General features: G+C 38.6%; 1 protein-coding gene across 4 annotated transcripts in view; it reads right to left on the bottom strand.

Moving 5' to 3' along the window:
* PTPRA (protein tyrosine phosphatase receptor type A) overlaps window positions 1–22,263 on the bottom strand; it is a 150,615-nt gene that overhangs the window by 85,001 nt on the left and 43,351 nt on the right. The window contains exon 1 of one of the 4 annotated variants that reach the window (XM_036244290.1): window positions 22,125–22,213. The exons of the other annotated variants lie outside the window; for them this stretch is intronic. Coding sequence (XP_036100183.1) covers window positions 22,125–22,142 — 18 coding nt within the window. The 5' untranslated portion in view covers window positions 22,143–22,213. Of the gene's footprint in view, window positions 1–22,124; window positions 22,214–22,263 lie in introns of those variants that run through there. 4 annotated transcript variants of the gene reach the window in all.

Raw genomic sequence — 22,263 nt, 5'->3', positions numbered from 1 at the left:
ATAAAAGTATGACTGGAAAGAAAAATCTATAAACATTTTGGCACAACACTTAAGACTTTAATTTCTTTACACTGCACTTTTTATTTTCTAAATTAAAAAAAAATAAAAAGCATGATATTTTTATAAATAAAAATAATTAGTATGATAACACTGCATGAATATCAGAAACAAAAACTAAAAGAAGGAAACTGCACAAGGAAGGCATACCTCAAGTGAAAGAATGCAAGGGAAAACAACAGACGCATAGTGGATGGCAGGTTGGAGAGGCTTTGTATGCATAAACTAGGGAGTGAGAGATATTCCAGAATTGAAGAAGTTCCAAGTCACTAGAAAGATATATATACCACAATCAGGAAAACCATAGTGAAGGCCTAATTCTTCTCAGAGGATATGAAGACCGTCATGCAAATTCCTGTGACTTCCTGATCTCTATACTAAACTGCAACCATACCTATGCTTACCTCCCCTCCTCCAATCTCCATGTCTTCTATTCAGAGCATCTTAGAGAGCTAGCTGCAAGTCAGGAAGAAGGGCTGACGTTTCCTCACTTCATGGAGGCTATATGCAAACCATTTTTCCTGGAGTCTGCTCTAACAGTCCCTGTTCCTGGGGGCTTTTTGGCCTAAAGATTGCTGGTATTCCCTTATTACAGCAATGTGGCTCACAGTTTTCTCTCTATCTCCAAGTCCTGATATTCTCCTAGAAGGCTAGGATGTTCAACATCCTCACAGACAAGAGTCACTACAATTCACATCTGGGCCGGCCTGAGATCCTTGACTTCCTCAACTTCAACAACCTTCAACAACATCTACTCCACTTGGGCCACCTATGACAATAGCTCACTCTAGGCTCTATCATCACCAAAATCTCTTATCCCACTCTCCAACAACACTCCTTTATCCTTGCAGTTCTCTCCCTATTACATCTACTACATCTGTTCTCTGACCTCCCCAGGCTTTTGGTCCCTTGAACCCCTCTCTAATTTTCTTTCTAACATCTCTGTCCTGTCTTATTTTCTTTTCTACCAATCAAGAATTTGGTGTCAGTTCAATCACTCCCCTGCTAATATCCTAAATTCCTTTGCTACCTTGTTCTATTACACCTACATGAGGGGGGGAAAACCCATCCAACCTCCCAAACCAATCTTGAACAAATCCTACACTTGGATTGCCAAATGCTGCTTAAGAAACCAAACAACCCAATAAGTTGATATTACTATTTCCGTCTCAGCGGAACTCTGAAAACCTGCAGTCTTTCTGTATTTCCCTATTCAGTCAGCTCTCTTGCCAATTCTCCGTAACAGTACTTTCAAAGAACCTCCTCTTCTCCCCAACCATCTCCTACACCCTTGGCTGTTGGCCTTGCCTTCACTTCAGAGAAAATAGAAGCCATTGGACTGGGACATCCTTAATTTCCAGTCACCATATTTACAAATTTCCTCCTCTGCAATTCTTTCCAAGAATCTCAGTCCATTAGAAACTTTACTCTGTAGATCCTCTACTACCATCTCCTAGATTTAATTTCTTCCTTTCATAAGCATTAAACACAAGAATTTCTCAAAGAAAAATATAACTCTTTTGAATTTACATCAATCCTCTAGCTAGCATTTCTCTACTTCACTTTACAACCAAATTTCTAGAAAGAGTTGTGTCCATGGCAATCTGGCCTCTTTTACCACCGTTCCACTAAAACAACTACGTACCTCCATATTTTAAAAACATGAGCTCTTTTAAAATATTTCCAACTCATTCACAAAGGACTAATTTCCCTAATATATAAATGACTCCTACAGATTAGACTAATAAAAAGGGGACCGCCCTGGTCAGTTTGGCTCAGCAGTTAGAGCGTCGGCCTGCAGTCCAGAGAGACTTGGGTTCGGTTCCTGCTAAGGGCGCGTACCTCGGTTGCAGTTTGTCCCCAGCCCTGGTTGGGTTGTGCGTGTGGCAGCCACTCGATGTGTCCCTTTCACATCGATGTTTCTCTCTCTTTCTTCCTCTCTCTCCCTTCCACTCTATCTGAACAAAAAATGGAAAAATGTCCTCAGGTGAGGATAAAAAATAAATAAATAAAAAGGGGACCAACAACCCCCAAAATGGGCAAAAGATATGAAACAGACAATTCACAGAAAACCAAACAATTTTCTTAAATATATGAAAAGATGCCCAACCTCACTCATGATCAGAGAAAGCCAAATTAAAGCTATACCGAGATATTTTTCAACTATAAAAAACAACATTGCACTGGCAAGGATTTGAGTAAACAGATACACTCATACAATCTGTAAATATTTATCAGAATTACGAAAGCACAAACCCTTTGACACAATTCCATTTGAGAAGTTAACAGATACATCCATACTTTAAAAATGACCTATTGCTCTGGCCGGTTTGGCTAAGCAGTTACAGCATCGGCCTAAGACCGAGGGGTCGAGGGGTCAGTTCCAGTCAAGGGCACATGCCTGGATTGCCAGTTCAATCCTTGGCCCTGGTCGGGGTCATGTAGGAGGCAACTAACCAATGTGTCTCTCTCACAGTGATGTTTCTCTCTCTCTTCCTCCCTCCCTCCCTTCCACTCTCTCTAAAAATCAATGGAAAAATATCCTCGGGTGAGGATTAACAAAAAATAAGTAAAAAATAAATAAATAAATAAATAAATAAATGAAAGTGGCCTGTGTGTAAGGTCATTTAATACAGCATTATCTGCAAAAAATAAAAATAAAAAAAATACCGGAAATAACCTAAATGCTTAAGTGAACATGAGTAAATAAATCATGGGATATTCACAAAATGGAATACTATGCAGTTGTTAACAGAATGAGGAGGCTCTTTGGAGATCATTTTAGTACACAAGACAACCTTTGATTTTGAACTAACTTAAAAAAAAATAACTTTTACAAAAAATTAAAATTCACTGGGCGGGGGCAATGGTATTTTTTTTTTTTTAATTTTTCCTTTCCTTTCCCCTTCTTCCCTTCCCTTTCCCTTCCTTTTTCCTTCCCTTCTCCTTTCCCCTCCCTTCCCTTCCTTTCCTAAATGTCCCAAGGACATTTTTCCATTTTTAGTTCAGACAGAGGAGGAAGGAAGAGAGAGAAACATCGACGTGAAAGGGACATTCTGAGTGGCTGCCACCCACACAACCCAACCAGGGCGAGGGACAAACTGCAACCGAGTTACGTGCCCTTAGCGGGAACCAAACCCGAATCTCTCTGGACCCACAGGTTGATGCTTTAACCGCTAAGCCAAACCGGCCAGAGATAATTTTTCTTATTAATTTATTTTTGTTACAGATGTTTCCCTTTTTCCCCCACTGACACCTCCTCCAGATCTCCACCCCCCCCCAATCTTGCCCAGCATTGTTGTCTGTGTCCACTGGTTATGCATAGTGCATATAAATTCTGTGGTTTATCTCTTCCCTCCCTTAGGTATTTCTTTCTCTCCCCTCTACATCCTCTTTCCCCCACCCCACACACAACTTTTTTGTTGTTAAATCTCTCAATCTCTCTGACACATCTAATTTATTGACACCCCGCACTGTCTCAAATTCATCACTTCCCCATACTGCTCTCTGAATTGAAGATTTAAAAACTGGTTCTATGACGAAAGTCTAATTTCAATATGGATGAATAGTTAAATAGTTTAAATCCAAGGGAAATATGCACTCCCAAATGTCAGAAGGAAACCAGCCCTGCAAGTTGTAGTCTGCACAATGCCAGAAACCCTGTGCACACATTCTAATAGTGGGAATGGTTCCACTTTGTCACAGGATGATTTTTAGGATAAGCTCTATTTGTAATGTTAATTAAAAAATTTTTTCTTGCCCTGGCCAGTTTGGCTCAGCGGTTAGAGCGTCGGCCTGCGGTCCGGAGAGACCCGGGTTCGGTTCCCGCTAAGGGCACGTACTTCGGTTGCAGTTTGTCCCCGGCCCTGGTTGGTCGTGCAGGTGGCAGCCACTCGGTGTGTCCCTTCACGTCGATGTTTCTCTCACTCTCTCTCCCTCCCACTCTATCTGTACAAAAAAAAAAAAAGGAAGCCCTGGCTGGTTTGGCTCAGTGGTTAGAGTGTCGGCCTGCGGTCCTGAGAGACCCGGGTTCGGTTCCCGCTAAGGGCATGTACCTCGGTTGCAGTTTGTCCCCGGCCCTGGTCAGTTGTGCGGGTGGCAGCCACTCGATGTGTTCCTTTCACATCGATGTTTCTCTCTCTCTCTCTGTTCCTCTCTCTCCCTCCCACTCTACCTGAACAAAAAATGGAAAAATGTCCTCGGGTGAGGATAAAAAAAAAAAAAAAAAAAATTTTTTTCTTTATTGAGAGAGGTTTAGAGAGAGAAGAAGGGAGAAGGAGAGATAGAAATATTGATGAGAACATCAACTGGCCACCTCCTGCATGCCCACAACTGGGGATTGGGCCTACAACCTAGTCATGAGCACTGACTGGGAATCGAACCGGCAACTTCTTGATGCATGGGTTGACGCTGAACAAGTAAGCAACACTGGCTGGGCTCTATTTTTGATATTTAAAAAAATTAGTTTGTCTGACCGCTTCTTATAAAACCAAATATATACCTACTTTATGATCCAATAATTCCATTCCTATATATTTACCTAAGAGAAATAAAAACATATGTCCACAAAAAGACTAGTACAAGAATGTTCATTATAACAAAAAACGAAAAACAACCCAGGTAACCAACAATAAGAGAATATATAAACAGTGCTATTTTTCACACAATGGAATATTAATCAGCAATAAAAAGGAAAGAATTACTGATATACACAACATGGGCAAATCTTAAAAATATCACACTGAGTGAAAAAAGCCTTATGTAAGAGCATATTATAATGTATGATTCCACATATATGAAGTTCTAGAAAAAGTAAAACTATGGTGGAAAAAATCAGAACAATTGTTATATAAGAGAAGGATTTAGTGGAAAGGAACATGAAGGCACATACTTCCTGAACAATAGTAATATTCTGTATCTTGACAGGGTACTGGGTTGCATGGGCATATGCATTTTTTAGAACTCACTGAATGGTAACTTAAGATTTGTGCATTCACTGTACATAAACTTTACCTCTAAAAAAGAGTCTACCCATTAACAAATATTGTAAATGATATACATCTTTAAATATTGTGAAGAAGTGCACTGATATATGCGATTTACTTCAAATTATATTAAAAACAATATGAATTGATGGATGAATAGAGGGACAGACAGACAGTAACATGATAAAACAAGTATAGTAAAATGTTAATTGTAGAATCTAGGTGGTCGATATAAAATTCTCTCAATTTTTCTCTTATTTGGAATTTTTGTAAAATATATTTTTCCCATTTACGCAAGTTTTTATGTTCCTCAAAGTGTTACTGTATTTTTTGTTTTATTCATTTCCAGTGAGAACATTTAAGTTCTACTCTTTTAGCAAATTTGAATTATATAAGATAGTGTTATCAACTATAGTCACCATATTTTACATTAGATCCCCAGACCACATTCATCTACTAGCTGAAATGAATGGAATCTTTTAATGTTATTTATTAAAACATTACTTTCGTTATATAGGAAAGACACTGGTCCTCTTCCTCTTCACTGTAATTATAAACCATTTAAAAAGAAAACAGTAAAGCATGCTCATAAGATATATACACAAAATAGAGGAATAGAAAGCAAAATATAAGTCTCATTCACCTCTTGCCAGTCCCATTTCCCAAAAGTGACCACTAGATACTTTCTTCTATACCCTTTAGAAATTTCCTATACCATACCAGTATAAACCCACACTTAAAAAAATTATAAATAGGATATTACACATACTGTCTACAGCTTGCATTTTTACTTAAATAGTAAATCCTGAACCTCTTCTATATCAACACATCTAGCTACCTTTCTTTTCATTGGTTGTACAGTGTTTCATAATATAAATGTATCACAATTATTTTAACCAGTCTTTCTGTTTGCTTTTGTTAAATAAGAGTTATTTGTATATGATTTCCTCCCCTATCTTTTACATCATTTTTGATGAGGCAACAGTGGCCTGAGTCAAGATAGAATTATATATTGCAGGAAAGCCAAAATAATAGAAGAAACTCACATTTATACATTGTTCATTTTTCAAAAAGTGAATCATAAGCCTCTGGTTAACTGTGAATATAGAATAGCTGAGCAAGGAGGCTTTGGGAGATGAGTCATGAAATCTGGGCAGTTCCCTAATTTATTGGACACAATGGCACATACATTGTGTTCTCTCTCCTACCCTACCACACCCAGAAAAAGGGCCAATGCCCAGTCCTTTTTCATTACAAAAACACTTCTTACTTTAAAAAATTGTTTCCACTGCACATATATTAATTAGGGTGCTCAGTCCAGAAAGTTTAACATTTAAAAAAAAAACACACAGAGCCAGGATGCCCTAGCTGGTTTGGCTCAGCAGTTAGAGTGTCAGCCTGTGGACCAGAGTTGAGGGTTCGATTCCAGTCAAGGGCATGTACCTTGGTTTCTGTCCGGTTCCCCGGCTCTGGTCAGAGTCGTTCGGGAGGCAACAAGTCAATATGTCTCCCTCACATCGATGTTTCTCTCCCTCTCCCTCTCCCTCCCACTCTATCTGAAGATAAATGGAAAAGTATCCTCAGGTGAGGATTTAAAACAACAACAAAAGCAAAGAAGAAAACTAAAATTTCATTAGCAATGTGTAGAAGCCCTAGGATAAGTGACAAAGGAAGTTCAAAAAAATCATGGCTGTTGTTTTCCTGATACTTGAATGTCTAAGAACATTTCCCAAATTTTCTTAAAATTCAAATTCAACATAATTGATCTGAGACATTCTCCAGAGCTACATCTGGAGGCTCTGAATTCTGCAGTGGGGGCTTGGATGGTGGGTAGTGTCCGCTGGCTATTAAATCACTCACATTTGCCCTTCCATCTCAAAACCCAGATGCACTGAGCATTTTGTATGCCTCCTCTCACTTAATCCTCCCCAGCCCTACAATGCTGATACTGGTGTTACTACAATTTACCACTTTGTGCACCTTTGTGGGGGGAAGGAAGGCTTGAACTGCAGAAACCTTGAATGTTAAATTCATAAGCAAGAGATTATACATGCTTACACACATATCAGGCGTAAATTATGTGAAATATATATCCTGCACCCAGGATGAAGGAATTTTTCACAGACATACTCTTTTGGCTTCTGGACTCTGAGTCCCCAAGAAACATGCCATCCTCACCTAAAGCATGGAGAGGAAGGACAAAAAAAACTGGGTGCTAAGAAGAACATGCCTATTCCTCAGTTAGGTGTAGACAAATGACTAAGTTCTATCCAAGGAGATATAAGATAAAGTACATTATGAGATCTCTAGGAAGATGATTTTTGGAAGGATGTGAGCCTTTTTTCCCTGTCCCTTCTCCTATAATCTGGAATTTAGATGTGATAATTAGAGCCCCAGTAGTCATTATGGACCCTGAAGTGACTCTGAGCATAGTAGGATTGAGAGTTAGAAAGGGAATGAGTTCTCTGATGACACTGCCAAACTGCCATACTGGTCCTACTTACTTTCAAATTTCATATATACAAGAAAGAAAGAAACCTGTTTTATTCTCTGATATATACAACCAACCCCAATCCTGATATATAGCTAGCTATAAGGAGTAAGACTTGTGATGACCTAGGAATGGGAATGATGAGGTCACATTTTTCTCAACCCTCTTGATAGTAAGTACAATGCTGCATACATTTGCTAAATAAAAAATGTTATAAGAAATCAGTATTGCCCTTGTCGGTTTGGCTCAGCAGTTAGAGCGTCCGCCTGCAGTCCAGAGAGACCCAGGTTCAGTTCCCACTAAGGGCATGTACTTCAGTTGCAGTTTGTCCCCGGCCCTGGTTGGGTCATGCGGGTGGCAGCCACTTGATGTGTCCCTTTCACGTTGATGTTCCCCCTGCCCCACTCTGAATAAAAAATGGAAAAATGTCCTCAGGTGAGGATAAAAAAAAAAAAAAGAAAAGAAATCAGTATTATGAAGTCCCCACTAGCAAGGGAGAGCTCACCCAATCTGCATATTCCCCAAAGTTTATACTTTGGCTGTGATAGCTTCCATCAGGAGTTTATCTATTGAGACCAGCCAGTATGGCTCAGTGGTTGAGCATCAACCCATATTCACTAAGAGGTCGCTGGTTTGATTTCTGGTCAGGGCACACACCTGGGTTTCGGGCTCAATCCCCAGTAGGGGGCATGCAGGAGGCAGCTGATAGATGTTTCTCTATCACATAGATGTTTCTATCTCTCTCTCCCTCTCTCTAAAATATCAATAAAAACACATTTTAAAAAAAGAATTAAAAACTATTTTTATCACTACAGTCCCTGGTTGCCTATAGCAGGCACTTATACTAGAAATTTTATACATTTTAACACATTTAATCTTCACGACTACCTTACAAGTCAGGTATTGTTTTTCCATTTTACAGATGAAGAATCCAAAGATCACAGAAGTTAAGGAATTTGCTCAAGGCCATATATCTAATAAATAGCTATTAGGATTTAAACTCAGAGATTTCCTTAATTTTTTTCTTTTTTTAAAGAGATGAAGGAGAAACATTGATGTGAAAGAGAAGTGTCTCCCATACGCACCCCAACCAAGGATCAAACCTGCAACCTAGGTATGTACTCTGACTGGGAATTGAACTTGCAACCTCTCGTGTTTGGGATGATACTCCAACCAGCTGAGCCACGCGGCCAGGGCCAAACTTAGAGCTTCTAAAACTCCAAAACTCACATCTTCCCTTCATACTTCCCCAGATGCTGGAAACACACATATTTAGATATGGACATTATCATCAAGTAGCTCATTAACCAGTAGTGAAACACAAATAAACTATGCATTTAAACCTTAAATAAACATTAATACTAAGGTGAAGTGGTAAAACTGTAGACCAGAGAAGGAATTTTCAGGGGAGGTAATGTTTGAGCTCAAGGGTCAGAAAGAGTCTTTTAAGCAGAGAGGACTTGGAAGCATGAAAAAGCTTATCTGGTTCTAGGCATGGCAAAGAGCTGGGTAAGGGCATCATGTAAGACTTCAATAATATCTGTTAAATGAATGTGAAATTGCAGACATGTAAGACTGGGGTCTGTGAGGACATATGGAGGAAATGCAGAGGGTGAGGATAGAGGAAGCAGAGATCAGATCACAAAGAGGCTGTTGGACACATAAACAGTTTTAACTTTACACTGAATGCACTGAGGAACCACCAAAGACTTCAGCACAGGGAGGCTGATGGGAACAATTTGGATTTTAGAAACAATGAATGACAGATACCAGGGTAGAAGATCAACCAGTGGTGTTTGAGGTTAGAACAGCAGTTGACTAAAGCTTTCAGAAGTATATAGCCGGAGTGGCTCACTGGTTGAACACTGAACCATGTCAAGAGGTTGCTGGTTCAATTCCTGGTCAGGGCACATGCCCAGGTTGCGGGTCTGATCCCCAGTGGGGGGCATGCAGGAGGCAGCCAATCAATGTTCTCTCTCATCGATGTTTCCATATCTCTCTCCCTCTTCCTTCCCCCTCTCTAAAAATTAATAAAGAAAAAAATATCTTTTAAAAGAAGTAATCTAGCCAATAAATGAGGAGAACCTCAGGGCAGGGCAGAAATATCCAGAGGAAACTGATAAGACAATTGAAGACTTAACAATGAGTTGCCAGAGCTAAGAAAGGCCCTGGTGTTTAACTTAGGTGAATCACAATGCTTATAAGCAGAAGGATGACTGCTTTGGTACATACCATGGGGAAAGTTATAAGCTGAATATGAAAATTGTACATGCTGTACCTACATAGAGTAAGGGTTGGTGGGGGTGGGAGAAGGGGCAGAATGGCAGGCAGGCAATGACAGAGCAGCTGTCACAGAAGTCAGGCAGTAAGCCAAAGAGAGAAAGAAGACAGCTGTAAGGGTGACAAAAGCAACAATGAGCAAGCCAGGCAGGAGACATCTGACAAGCACAGGAGGCAAGAGTAGGTGGGCACTGATGAGTACAAAACTGATACATGCCACCAAGGGAGGGTGGAGTAGGAACTGTACACTGAATATTTGCCAGTGACAGGAAATAGCTTGAAAAACTGTGGAAGGCTTCTGAAGAAGTCCTAGAACACCAGAAATAAACTTTCATTACAGGTCTTTTCTTGAGAAAAGCTATATGATAGGGAGGTCCAAAACAGAGGAGGGTCCCCCAAAATTAGTAGGAGCCCGAGGCTCTGAAGAACAACTTGCAATTATGCAGAAAATGAAACAGGACCAGTAATCCTGAAAAACAGAATTGTTAAATTCTACTGCCTTTAATTTTCACCTAAGGGTTAGGGTTAGATTTGTTTAGGGCCTAGAGAGAGGAACCTGGAGGCAAGGTCAATCAGATTGCTTCAAATAAACATACAAAATAGTCTGGCACAAATTTTTACTGCAGATTAACTAAAACAAGAAACAATGTAGGCCCAGTCAGTGTGGCTCAGTGGACTGAGTGTTGTCCCATGGACTGATAGGTCCTGGTTCATTACAGGTCAGGGCACATGCTCAGGTTGTGGGCTTGATCTCCAGTAGGGGGCGTGCAGGAGGCAGCCGATGGATGTTTCTCTCTCACTGCAATTTCTCTCTCTGTAAAAAAAAAAAAAAAAAAAAAATCAATAAAAACATATTTGAAAAAAAGAAATAATATGGCTGATGAACAGACTGATGAATCTCAGAGGGAAGGGGGGATGGGAAAAGCTTAGCCAAAGAACTTATGTGCATATATGCATAACCCACGGACACAGACAACAGCTCAGTGAAGGTGGGGGCAGGGATGGTGGTGGTGGGAGTGTCTGGAAGGGGTCAATGGTGTAAAAAAGGGGGGAACATCTGTAATACTTTCAACAATAAAGATAAACTTTAAAAAAGAAACAATAGCCATGGCTAGTTTTGCTCAGCGGTTAGCGCAAAGGCCCTCGGACCAGAGTCCCGGGTTTGGTTCCCACTAAGGGCACGAACCTCGGTTGCAGTTTGTCCCCAGCGCCGGTGGGGGTCGTGTGGGTGGCAACCACTTGATGTGTCTCTCTTACATCAATGTTTTTCTCTCTTCCTCCCTCTCTAACTGAAGATATATGCAAAAAAAAAAAAAAAAAAAGAGAGAGAGAGAGAGAAAGAAAGAAAAGAAACAATAAAAAAAAGTATTTGTGAGCTGGCCGGTGTACGTTAATTGGTTTGATTCCCATTCAGGGCACATGACGGAGTTTTGGGCTCGATCCCCAGTAGGGGGTGTGCAGGAGGCAGCTGATCGATGTTTCTCTCTCTCCTTCTCCCTTCCTCTCTCTAAAAAAATCAGTAAAAACATATATTTTTTAAAAAGTATTTGTTCTGCTTAAAGCACTCCTTAGATTCTAAGGCTTAGAATAAACTATCAAGATACATGAAACAAAAGCAAAATAAGGTCTATATGCATAAAAACATAAAAATAAACCAGGGACAATTTTGAAAAAGAATAAAATGGAAGAAATCCATTTACCCAATGTTAAGGCTTAGCACACAGCTGCCATAATTAAGAGAGTATGGTATTAGCAAAGAGACAAACATAGATCTATGAAATAAAATAGAGAACCAGAAACAAATCCACACAAATATGCTCAAATAATTTTTGACAAAGGTGCAAAAGCAATTCAATGGAGGAAAGCCAGTCTTTTCAATAAACGATGCTGGGATACTGGATGTCCACATGCAAAAGAATGAAGTTGGACTCTTACCTTATACCACATACAAAAATTAACTTAAAATGGATCAAAGACCCAAACATAAGAACTAACACTTTAAACCCTTAGAAGAAAATATAACATTGAATCTGGCAATAATTTTTTTAAACATACACCAAAAACACAGTCAACAACAACAAAAATAGATAATTTGCACTTCATCAAAATTAAAAACTTCAGTGTCTCAAAAGATACTATCAACATAATGAAAAAGAAACTCACAGATAGAAGAAAACATGTGCAAATCACCTATTTGATAAGGAATTGAAAACCAGAATATAAGAACTCCTACAACTCAACAACCAAAAACATTAACCTGATTAAAAAATGGGCAGAGGGCCCGGCTGGTGTGGCTCCTCAGTTGAGCGTCAACCCATGCACCGAGAGGATGTGGTCTGATTCCCAATCAGGGCACATGCCCAGGGCCAAAATCCCCAGTGTGGGGGAGGCATGCAGGAGGTGGCCAATCAATGTTTTCTCTCATCGATGTTTCCATCTCCCTCTCCCTCTCCTTTCCTCCCTCTCTCAAACCAATAAAGAAAAGAAAATTAAAAAAAGAAATGGGCAAAGGACTTAAATAAATATTTCTTCAAAGAATATATACAAGTGGCTAATAAGAACATGAAAAGATGCTCAACATCACTAATCACACTAGGGAAATGCAAATCAAAATCACACTGAGGCCCAACCAGAGTGGCTCAGTAGGTTGAGCATTGTCTTGTACACCAAAGGGTTGCCTGTTCGATTCTGGTCAGGGCACATGCCTGGGTTACGGGTTTGATCCCTAGTCAGGGAGAATGCAGAAGGCAACCTACTGATGTTTCTCTCTCACATGGATGCTTCTCTCTCTCCTTTCTTCTCTCTAAGCATGTCCTTGAGTGAAGATTGAAAAAAAAAAAATCACACTGAGATACAATTTTCACACCTATTAAAATGGCCATTACAAAATAATAATAATAACAAGTGTTGGCAAGGATGTAGGGAAACTGGAACCCTTCTGCATTGCTGGTGGGAATGTAATATAGTATAAAACCACTTTGGAAAAACATTTGGCATTTTCTTAAAAAGTTAAGACATAAACCTACCATACAATTCAGCCATTCTACTCTTGGGTATTCATCCAAGAAAAAGGAAATATATGTCCATACAAAAGCTTGTACATTGATGTTCATAGAAGCTTTTTTTTTTTGTAATAACAAAAAACTGGAAACAACCCAAATGTCCATCAATAGATGAATGGATAAACAAACTTTGGTATATCTATATAACAGAACACTACTCAGCAATAAGAATGAATGAACTATTAATACACATACAAAAGTTTTTGGCTGAATCTCAAAAACTATGCTGAGTAAAAAAAAGCCAAACAAAAGAGACTACATATTTTGCTTTAAAATGTAGGTTTTATTATTATTATTCAGGTATAGCGAGACCAAAAAGGCAGATGATTGCCACAGAAAAGACAGCTTATTCGTTTGTTACTCATAGTTCCTAAAAGGAGGTGGCACACAGTACTACACAGGGCCACGTAGGGAAGCACCAGGGCTGGTCAGGAGGCAAGAGGGAGTGAGGGGAAAACATAAGTAAAACCCTTTATTGGGGTTTCTACAAGAATTAATGGTGGAGGCAGGGAAACAGGTTTAGGATTAGTATTTGGAATAATATCAGCTGGCTCTATGGTTTAGAGATTGTCCCTAATTGCCTGGTACCTGGCCCTAGGGTGAATTTAACCGGTGAAGAGTGTCCCAGAGTGTGAGAGCCCAATAAAGCAGATGATTGGGGTATGGGCTCTGGATTAACTGCATATGAAAGGCATGCTAGCAGGTGAGTTGTTTACCTTCTCTAGAAACGGGCTAACCCTAAGAAGGGTAGTCTCTCCAGAGTCAGCAAGTCCCCAGATATCAAATCATAAGAAACACATAGTTAATACAATAATACATGATTTCACTTATATAAAGCGCTAGAAAAGAAAAACTAATATACAGTGACTGAAAATAGATCAGTGGTTGCTTGGGGACAGTGCTGTGAACAGAGGCAAGAGGAAGGCATTAAAGAGGCACAAGAAAACTTTGAAGACTGATATAGTCACACTCTCTTGATTTTGGCAATAGTTTTACTGCTGTAGACATGTCAAAACAATACATTTTACACTTGAGAAAGCACAAATATGAATAAAAAGTGGAAATAACAACAGATACAGCAGATAAAAACTAAGACTATTATCAACTATAAGCAAATCCTTTTGAAACCTTAAAAGAAATGAACAAATCTCTGGAAAACTAGAAATTAAAACTAGCTCATAAATAAATAAAAAAACATGAATACTCTTGCAACTATTAGCGGGAACCGAACCCGGGTCTCTCTGTACCGCAGGCCGATGCTCCAACCGCTGAGCCAAACCGGCCAGGGCCTCTTGCAACTATTAAAGAAGCTGACCTGCAGTTTAAAATTTTGCCATAAAGAAAACACTAGGCCCAGATGATAAATTGGGGGTGGGGGGTGGGGGTATAACTCCCAACTCGTCCCAATAGGTGAGTGAAACCTGGCATTAAAATTAATCAAAAAACATGACAAGAGGCCCTGGCTGGGTAGCTCCGTTGATTAGAGTGTTGTCCAGATACACCCAAGTTGTGGGTTTGATCTCCAGTCAGGGCACATACAAAGAAACAACCAATCAATGCATAAATAAGTGGAACAACAAATCGATGTTTCTCTCTCTCTTCTACAATCAATAAAAAAAAAATTTTTTTTTTATCCTCACCTGAGGACATTTTTCCATTTTTTGTTCAGATAGAGTGGGAGGGAGAAAAAGGAAGAGAGAGAGAAACATCGATGTGAAAGGGACACATGGAGTGGCTGCCACCCGCACAACCCAACCAGGGCCGGGGACAAACTGCTACCGAGGTACATGCCCTTAGCGGGAACTGAACCCAGGTCTCTCCGGACCACAAGCCAATGCTCTAACCGCTGAGCCAAACCGGCCAGAGCTAAAATCAATAAATTTTTAAAAAATTACAACAAAGGAAAATACAATTTCACTTTCACTCAATAATGTAGATTGAAAATCCTAAACAAAATATTAACAAATTGAATCTGGTATGTAAAAAAATAACCCATGATCAATCTGAGTTTATCCAAAGTGCACAAGAATGTTTTAATATAAAATCTGTAAGTATAATTCACCTATATTAAAGAAGATCATATAATCATTTCAATCGATGTAGAAAAAAGCACTAAGTAAAAACACATGGATCATGATTTTTTTTAAACCTCTTAATTAGTAATAAAAAGACTTCCTTACTGTGATAAAGCAGTTACTATTTTAAAACAACAATAATCCTACACAATTATCCTCTTCAACAGGGAAACACTGGAAGCATTCCCTTCAAAATCGGGAATAAGACAAGGTGACCCACTATCACTTCTATTCAGTAAGGTATGGGAGGTCCTAGCCTTTGCAATAAGAAAAAGAAATCAGAATTATAAAAATTAGATAAGATTACAGTCAAACCCTCAGTTCTCAAATGTCTCCAACAATTCACTTCTCAACCCAACAACCCTGTTGTGCTGATACCTGTATGATCAGTCACATGTTTCTCAGGTGACAAAGCAGAGAGTACGAGAGTATGAGTCAGTTTACCGATAAACTTCACTTTGTTAGCATCTCAGGAAATTGTGCTGTGAATAGTTTAGTGTTTTTTTGCTGCTTATTATTATTAAATTTTCACTTTTACAGCGCATTTAATTTCCTTTTTATTAAATTTTCATTTACATTTCCTGTCCTTTTTGTTTTTAAAGTTCTTATTTATAGATTAAACAGTATATTAGACATGTACTGTATATAAGAAAGGTTAAAACAGGGAATCATTTGGGGGTCTGGAATGGATTAATTAAATTTACATTATTTCTAATGGGTACAAATAATTCTGTTTTTAAATAGCCTTCGGAATGAATTAAGTTAAAAAACTTAATTTTTGTATTTGCAGAAAATATAGACATTTTCATAGAAAACTGACAAGAAACTATAAGCAAGTTATTAAAAATAATAAAGGGAGGTTATCAAGGTGACTAGATACATGGCTTTTATAATCTAGCAAAAAAAGCCACTGATTTGCACTCAAGAAAGGGTTTGTTAGGTTGAGCAGAACAAATCATGTTTAAATGCTGATGGTTTCCTGTAAAGTATGTAGAAAAGTCAAAGGCTTAAAAAGTGGAGGAGATATCGAGATAAATTTTTAAGAAGTGATAAGACTTACAATGCTGCTTCAGAAAATGGCAAAAAATGCTGACATTGGACAGCCCTGAGGGCCCAGGTAAGATAAGACCCATTTTTCAAGAATACTTTTCTAGAAAAATGCTCTAAGCAGTAATAGTTTAGAGAACATACATAATTAAGATTTTGTGGGTGAATGTAACAGAACTCTAAGCAATAGGATTGAGTAATGACAAGAGAATTAGCTGAATTGCTGAACCAAAGAGTCTAGCCTTGATAGGAATGGAAGGCAGGTATTAAAGATGATTAAAGGAAATAAAGTAAAAATAAAAATAAAGGAAATAAAGTATTTAAGTGATTAAAAACTCAGAAGATGTTAGGGAATATTTTATAGTGGGAACTACGGAGTAGGTAAACTAGAAGGCCGCAAGAGATTAATTTCACCAGAATTGTTTGGAAACTACTGTAATTGATAGGCTTTAGTCCTTGGAAAAAAATCAGTATATATGGTTAATTCCATATAGATACAGTTTCCTTGAGATATATGGATCTCAATGCCAGTAAAATATTCTTTACTACCCCCAGATTATGCCACAAGCATCTTGTTTAATAGCCCTTCAAAATTCCCTGTTTACTTTCCTCCTCTACTCCTGCAGGCAAAACAATTTCAGTGTTGATTATCTTCTTTTAAAAAGTTAATAATAGCCCTGGCAGGTTTTCAGTGGTTAGAGCTTCGGCCCATGGACCAATAAGTCACGGGTTCGATTCTGGTCAAGGGCATACCTCGGTTGCGATTCATCCCTGGCTCTGATTGGGGTCGTGCGGGAGGCAACCACTCTGTGTCCCTCTCATGTGGATGTTTCTCTCTCTCTCTCCCACTCGATCTAAACAAAAATGGAGAAATATCCTCAGGTGAGGATTAAAAAATAAATAAAATAAAAAGTTAATAATAAGCATGCAGGTTATTTGAAGCATCTATCAACCTCCTGTCTAACTGATTATACATAATTATCTAGAGGCAAATTTTATATATAAGTAACTTAAATATAAACACTTAAACTCTGGCCTAATAACTGGCAAAAATTAGGCTAAAATCATTTTACTTAGATACTGATGGACACTAACTTGATGACTATGACACTAATCAACACTGAAATCTCTTATCTGGAAGGACTATTCAATGTCTGCAAAGAGCTCCTGCTGAGCTAAACATAGAGCAATGTGCACTCTATGAAAGAGTCCATGAGACAGCTTTGTGGGGGGAGGGTAGTTTAATTCTTTCACAATGCCTGTGGAGAGTCTGGAAGTAATGAAAGCCTAGAAAACTCATGAAAGGCCCTTTCATAAACACGGTGAATGTGGAGCACAAAAGCAAAGTCAGATGACCTACTTAAAGCTTTGCTTTTACTGATGAGAATTCTCATTCCAGATTAGTCTCTTTCTAGAAAAAGAAAACTTACATAATGGTTGAAAAATTAAGACACAAGGAGTATGACTCTACTAAGTTTTAATATTTCCCTCTCAAATATCAGCTGAAGACCTGAAATTTGAGGCCAGAGACAAAGTATACTTTGTAAGGCTCTGAGAGGTAAGCTCTTATTTACCTCAGTGTAACAATGTGTTCTCTGACTGCTGGGCTAAAAGGAAATTTAAATTCTATAATCCATCAATCAGATCAGAAGTTTAGGCTAAATAATATTTTAAGAGGAAAGAGTTTCTTAATCTCTTCCTGGACTTTGCACAAAGAAATGGACGGTAAACTTGTCTTGAAAAGTAAGGACACACTCAGAAATAAGAAGGAATGAACTATGGATGTATGCAACAACACAGATGAATCTCAGGATCATAATGCTGGCAAGAAGCCAGACACAAAAGAGTATATACACTGTATGACTACATTTATTTTTTTTATTTATTAAAGTTATAATTTAAGTTATTAAAATGACCATTTATGTCTAATGAATATGCAGCACAATGCCCTAGCTGGGTAGATCAGTTGGTTAGTGTCGTAATGATAGCCAAGGCTGTGAGCTCAATCCCCATCCACCACACATACAAGAATCAACCAATGAATGCATAAAGAAGTGGAACAACAAGTTAATGTTTCTCTCTCTGTGTCTCCCCCTCTCCCTTCCTCTCTCTCTCTAACACAAGTAAATAAAAATTTAAAAAAATATATATCAATCAAAATCTGTTAGAATTACTTGTTTTATTTATTTTTAATTTTTATAATTATTATTTTTTTATATTTTGTTCAGATAGAGTGGGAGGGAGAGAGAGAGAGACATATCGACGTGAAAGGGACACATCGAGTAGTTGCCTCCCGCACAACCCAACCAGGGCCGGGGACAAACTGCAACTGAGGTACGTGCCCTTAGCGGGAACCAAACCCAGGTCTCTAGGGTCCGCAGGCCGATGCTCTAAGCGCTCAGCCAAACCGGCCAGGGCAACTTGTTTTACATTATATCTGAATAACCAGGAAACTCTATGTGGCTATGGCTGGACTGGTACCTACTCTGCCATCTTGACAGGAAGTGTATGACCCTATTTACATAACACCCTAGAAAGGTGAAAAAGTGAAAGGAGCTGGGGCTAGGGGTAGAGATGAGGATTAACAGCAAAAGAGCATGAGGGGCCCTGGCCGGTTTGGCTCAGTGGTTAGGGTGTTGGTCCACAGATCAAGGGGTCAAGGGTTTGATTCCCGATCAAAGGTAGGTACCTGGGTTGCAGGTTTGATCTCCGGCCAGGTTGGGGTCATGTGGGAAGTAGCCAATCGATGTGTCTCTCTCACATCAATGTTTCTCTCTCTCTTTCTCTCCCTCCCTCCTTTCCTCCCTTCTACTCTATCTAGGAATCAATGGAAGAATGTCCTTAGATGAGAATTAAAAAAAATAAAGGGGGGGCATGAGGGACCTTTTGGAGACGTTACATGGTGTATACATTTGTCAAAATACATTTGTCTAAATGTATCCCCAAAACGGTGCATTTATTATATGTAAATTATACTCCAATAAAGTTGAAAATAATGAAAAGAAAGAAAGGTAAGGAAAGCTTAAGTTCCATGGGAAACCAATCATTTGCTCATTTGTTTAACTAAGTTCCTTGTCATATGCCAGGTAGGGAAGTAAAGAAGAGAAGCTCATGCCTTAGAGGAGCTCACATCTGAAATGTTTTCTCATCTACTTTTCTCATGTTACCAAAACATTTCAGTTTAGTCAATAAAATTCTTATAATCCAGGAGGTAGATGAATATGGCTTTTTCTCATTTTGATTCATTGACTTTTTTCTTTATGTAGAGATATAAGATGGAAAAGTCTTATCTCATTCTTCTACAATTAATTTCCCATTTAAAAATTCTCTGATCTGTTCTTATTTTGCTAAATTAACAGGTACTTACAGAATGCCTACTACACATGCCAAACTGCAAACAGTTGTGTAGAATACAAAAAACTTGATATGGTCACTTTCCTTATATGCTCCTTTCATTATTTCTCATCCCACTTCATATGTGTCCTTCCTTCTTCCTCCCCTTCCTCCCTCCATTTTGCTTTGAATGCAGAATTAGGTAACTAGTCCAAAATCACAAACCTAGATCAAGAATCTAGACTCATCAATTCCCAATTCATTAATTTTCTGAAGGGAAATGGGAGAAAAATGGTGGGAGGTGGGGGCTATCTCCCAGAGCTCATTAACAATTCCAAACCAATCCCAAATCTCCCTCCATCATTCCCATGGTACAGTCCCCAACTTCTTCTGGTGCCATATACTGGCAACTGCTTCTCTTTGGAAGCTTCTGCTCGCAATTCTCTCATATCAGCCAGGTCTCAGCTTAAATGAAACCTGCCCCAGTTTGTTAAAATAGAACCATTCTTACCCCCTCCCCACTCCAAATATTCATGATCACAGCAGCTTATTCATTGCTTTCACAGAACTTAATTATATATATTTACCTGTCAATTATAATTTTTTTTATCCTCACCCAAGGACATTTTTTCGTTTTTTTTGTTCAGATAGAGTGGGAGGGAGAGAGAGGGAAAGAAAGAGGGAGAGGGAGAGAGAGAGAGAGAGAGAGAGAGAGAGAGAGAGAGAGAGAAACATCGACATGAAAGGAAACTGTCAATTATAATCAAGACTACACACAGACCAAACACCATGTCTGCTATGTTCACAGGACCTACCTATCCAGCACCTAGCAAAGTGCCCCACACATAATAGGTATCCCAGGTAGCAAACTGATCAACTGTCCCTGTAGGGTCTAAAGTCCTGCTTAAAAGAATCTCAATCCCTGAAACTGGTTTAAAATGATTCAGTACCCCAAGACAAGAGAATAAATGTAAATTCTCTCTAGAAAAAAGTATCCTCCTAGGCCTCAAATTATTTCTACAAACAATTTAAAAAATATGCCTGGCCCTGGCCGGTTTTCTCAATGGTTAGAGCCTTGGTCCAAATATGGAAAGGTCTTGGGTTCGATTTCAAGTCAAGGGCATGTGCCTAGGTTGCAGGATCAATCCTGTTCCCTGTTGGGGTCATGTGGGAGGCAGTCAACTGATGTGTCTCTCTCACACTGATATTTCTCTCTCTCTCTCTCTCCCCTTCCCTCCTACTCTATCTTAAAAAAAAAAATCAATAGAAAAATATCCTCTGGTGAGGATTAACAAAAAATTAATAATTAAAAAAATAAAAAATATGTCTGTTCCATGAGGCAGTAACATGAGAATAAGTGGAAAATAGGCAAGAACAGTACTACAGCCAAGAATCAGTTTTATATATGTACATAAATAAAATGTAATGGCAGAACTACAAAAGAAAAAGGACAAAATAAAAATTCCAAAACTGAGAAAATAGTTGAAGACCTTAATAGATGGATTTAAGAACAGATAAAATACAGCTGAAGAGATAATTAAGTAAATGGAAGTAGATCAAAAGGAAGTATCAAGAATAAAGCAGAGAGAGGCAAGAGGATAAAAAATACAGAAGAGTGGTAAGAGACACAGAGAATACAGTGAGATGATTCTACATGTAATTTGAGTCCAAGATTAGAGGAAAGAAATATTTGAAGAGAAAAAGGCTGAAAATTCTCCAAAACTGACAAAAGACATTAAGCCACACATTCAAGAAGTCCTAAGAACTCCAGGCAGATAAATAAAAAGGAAATATGTGTCTGGATATACCACAGCAATACTTCTGAAAACCGAAGAATTAAAAATAATTTTTTTAAGCAGTCAGAGAGGGTTGGAGGGAGGCACTGTGCTAGATTTTGCAAAGATAGCTACAAAAACTCCTTCCATTTTTGTACACATATCTTTCATAATGAGAATGGCCAACAACACAGTGAAAAGCAAAACACTGAAATCACTTATGACTAAACCAGAATAAAAACAGCATGTTGGCTATCACCACTATAGAGAGAGAGAAAGATTGATCAGTTGCCTCTCATATGTGCCTGACCCAGGGTCGACCCAAAACCCCTTTGGTGTACAGGATGATACTCCAACCAACTGAGCCACCTGGCCAGGACTGATTTATTAATCTTGAACAAGGTCAACATATGGTTTCTGCTGTAACTACTGAACTCTGCTGAAATTAATTTAATATTATTCATATTTAATATAATTATTATATATTATTCTTCCTTTGAGTTTTCCCCAACCAATGTGTAATCCATTTTGAGTTAAAATGTCATATAAAAAAGGCAGCAGACTGGATATGGGAGGTAGGTCATAGTCTGCTGACCCCTGTTCTAGAAGTTCTAGCTAATGGGACGAAAAAAGAAGGAAAGAAAGAGATATAATTATTAGGCACCCCCCAAAAATCTTATTTGCAGATGAAAGACTGTGTACTTAAAAAAAAATAAGTAGGTACAAAACTAATGTTCATAATTGAAAACACTCAGCAAACTAAATAAACAGTATCAAATGGAAATTTTAGAACTGAAAAATACAATAGCTGAAACTAGGGGGAAAAACCCTAGATGGGTTCAATAGCAAAATGGAAATGATAGAGGAAACAATCAATAAACTGAAAAACAAAATTTGTACAACAAAGAGAAAAGAGATTAAAAATAAATAAACAGCCCTGGCCAGTTTTGCTCAGCGGTTAGAACCTTGGCCTGTGGACCGAAGGGTTGTGAGTTCAATTCCTGATCAAGAGCACATACCTGGGTTGCAGATTTCATCCCTGGCCCCAGTCCAGTCGTTCAGGAGGTTACCAGTGATGTGGCTCTCACACATGTGTTTCTGTTTCTCTTTCTTCCCCACACCTGCTTCCTCCCTTCCACTCTAGCTATAAAAAATCAG

Source organism: Molossus molossus, unplaced genomic scaffold (assembly GCF_014108415.1).
Source record: "Molossus molossus isolate mMolMol1 unplaced genomic scaffold, mMolMol1.p scaffold_m16_p_6, whole genome shotgun sequence".
NCBI classification, from domain to species: domain Eukaryota; kingdom Metazoa; phylum Chordata; class Mammalia; order Chiroptera; family Molossidae; genus Molossus; species Molossus molossus.
This window is presented reverse-complemented; position numbering and strand designations above follow the sequence as displayed.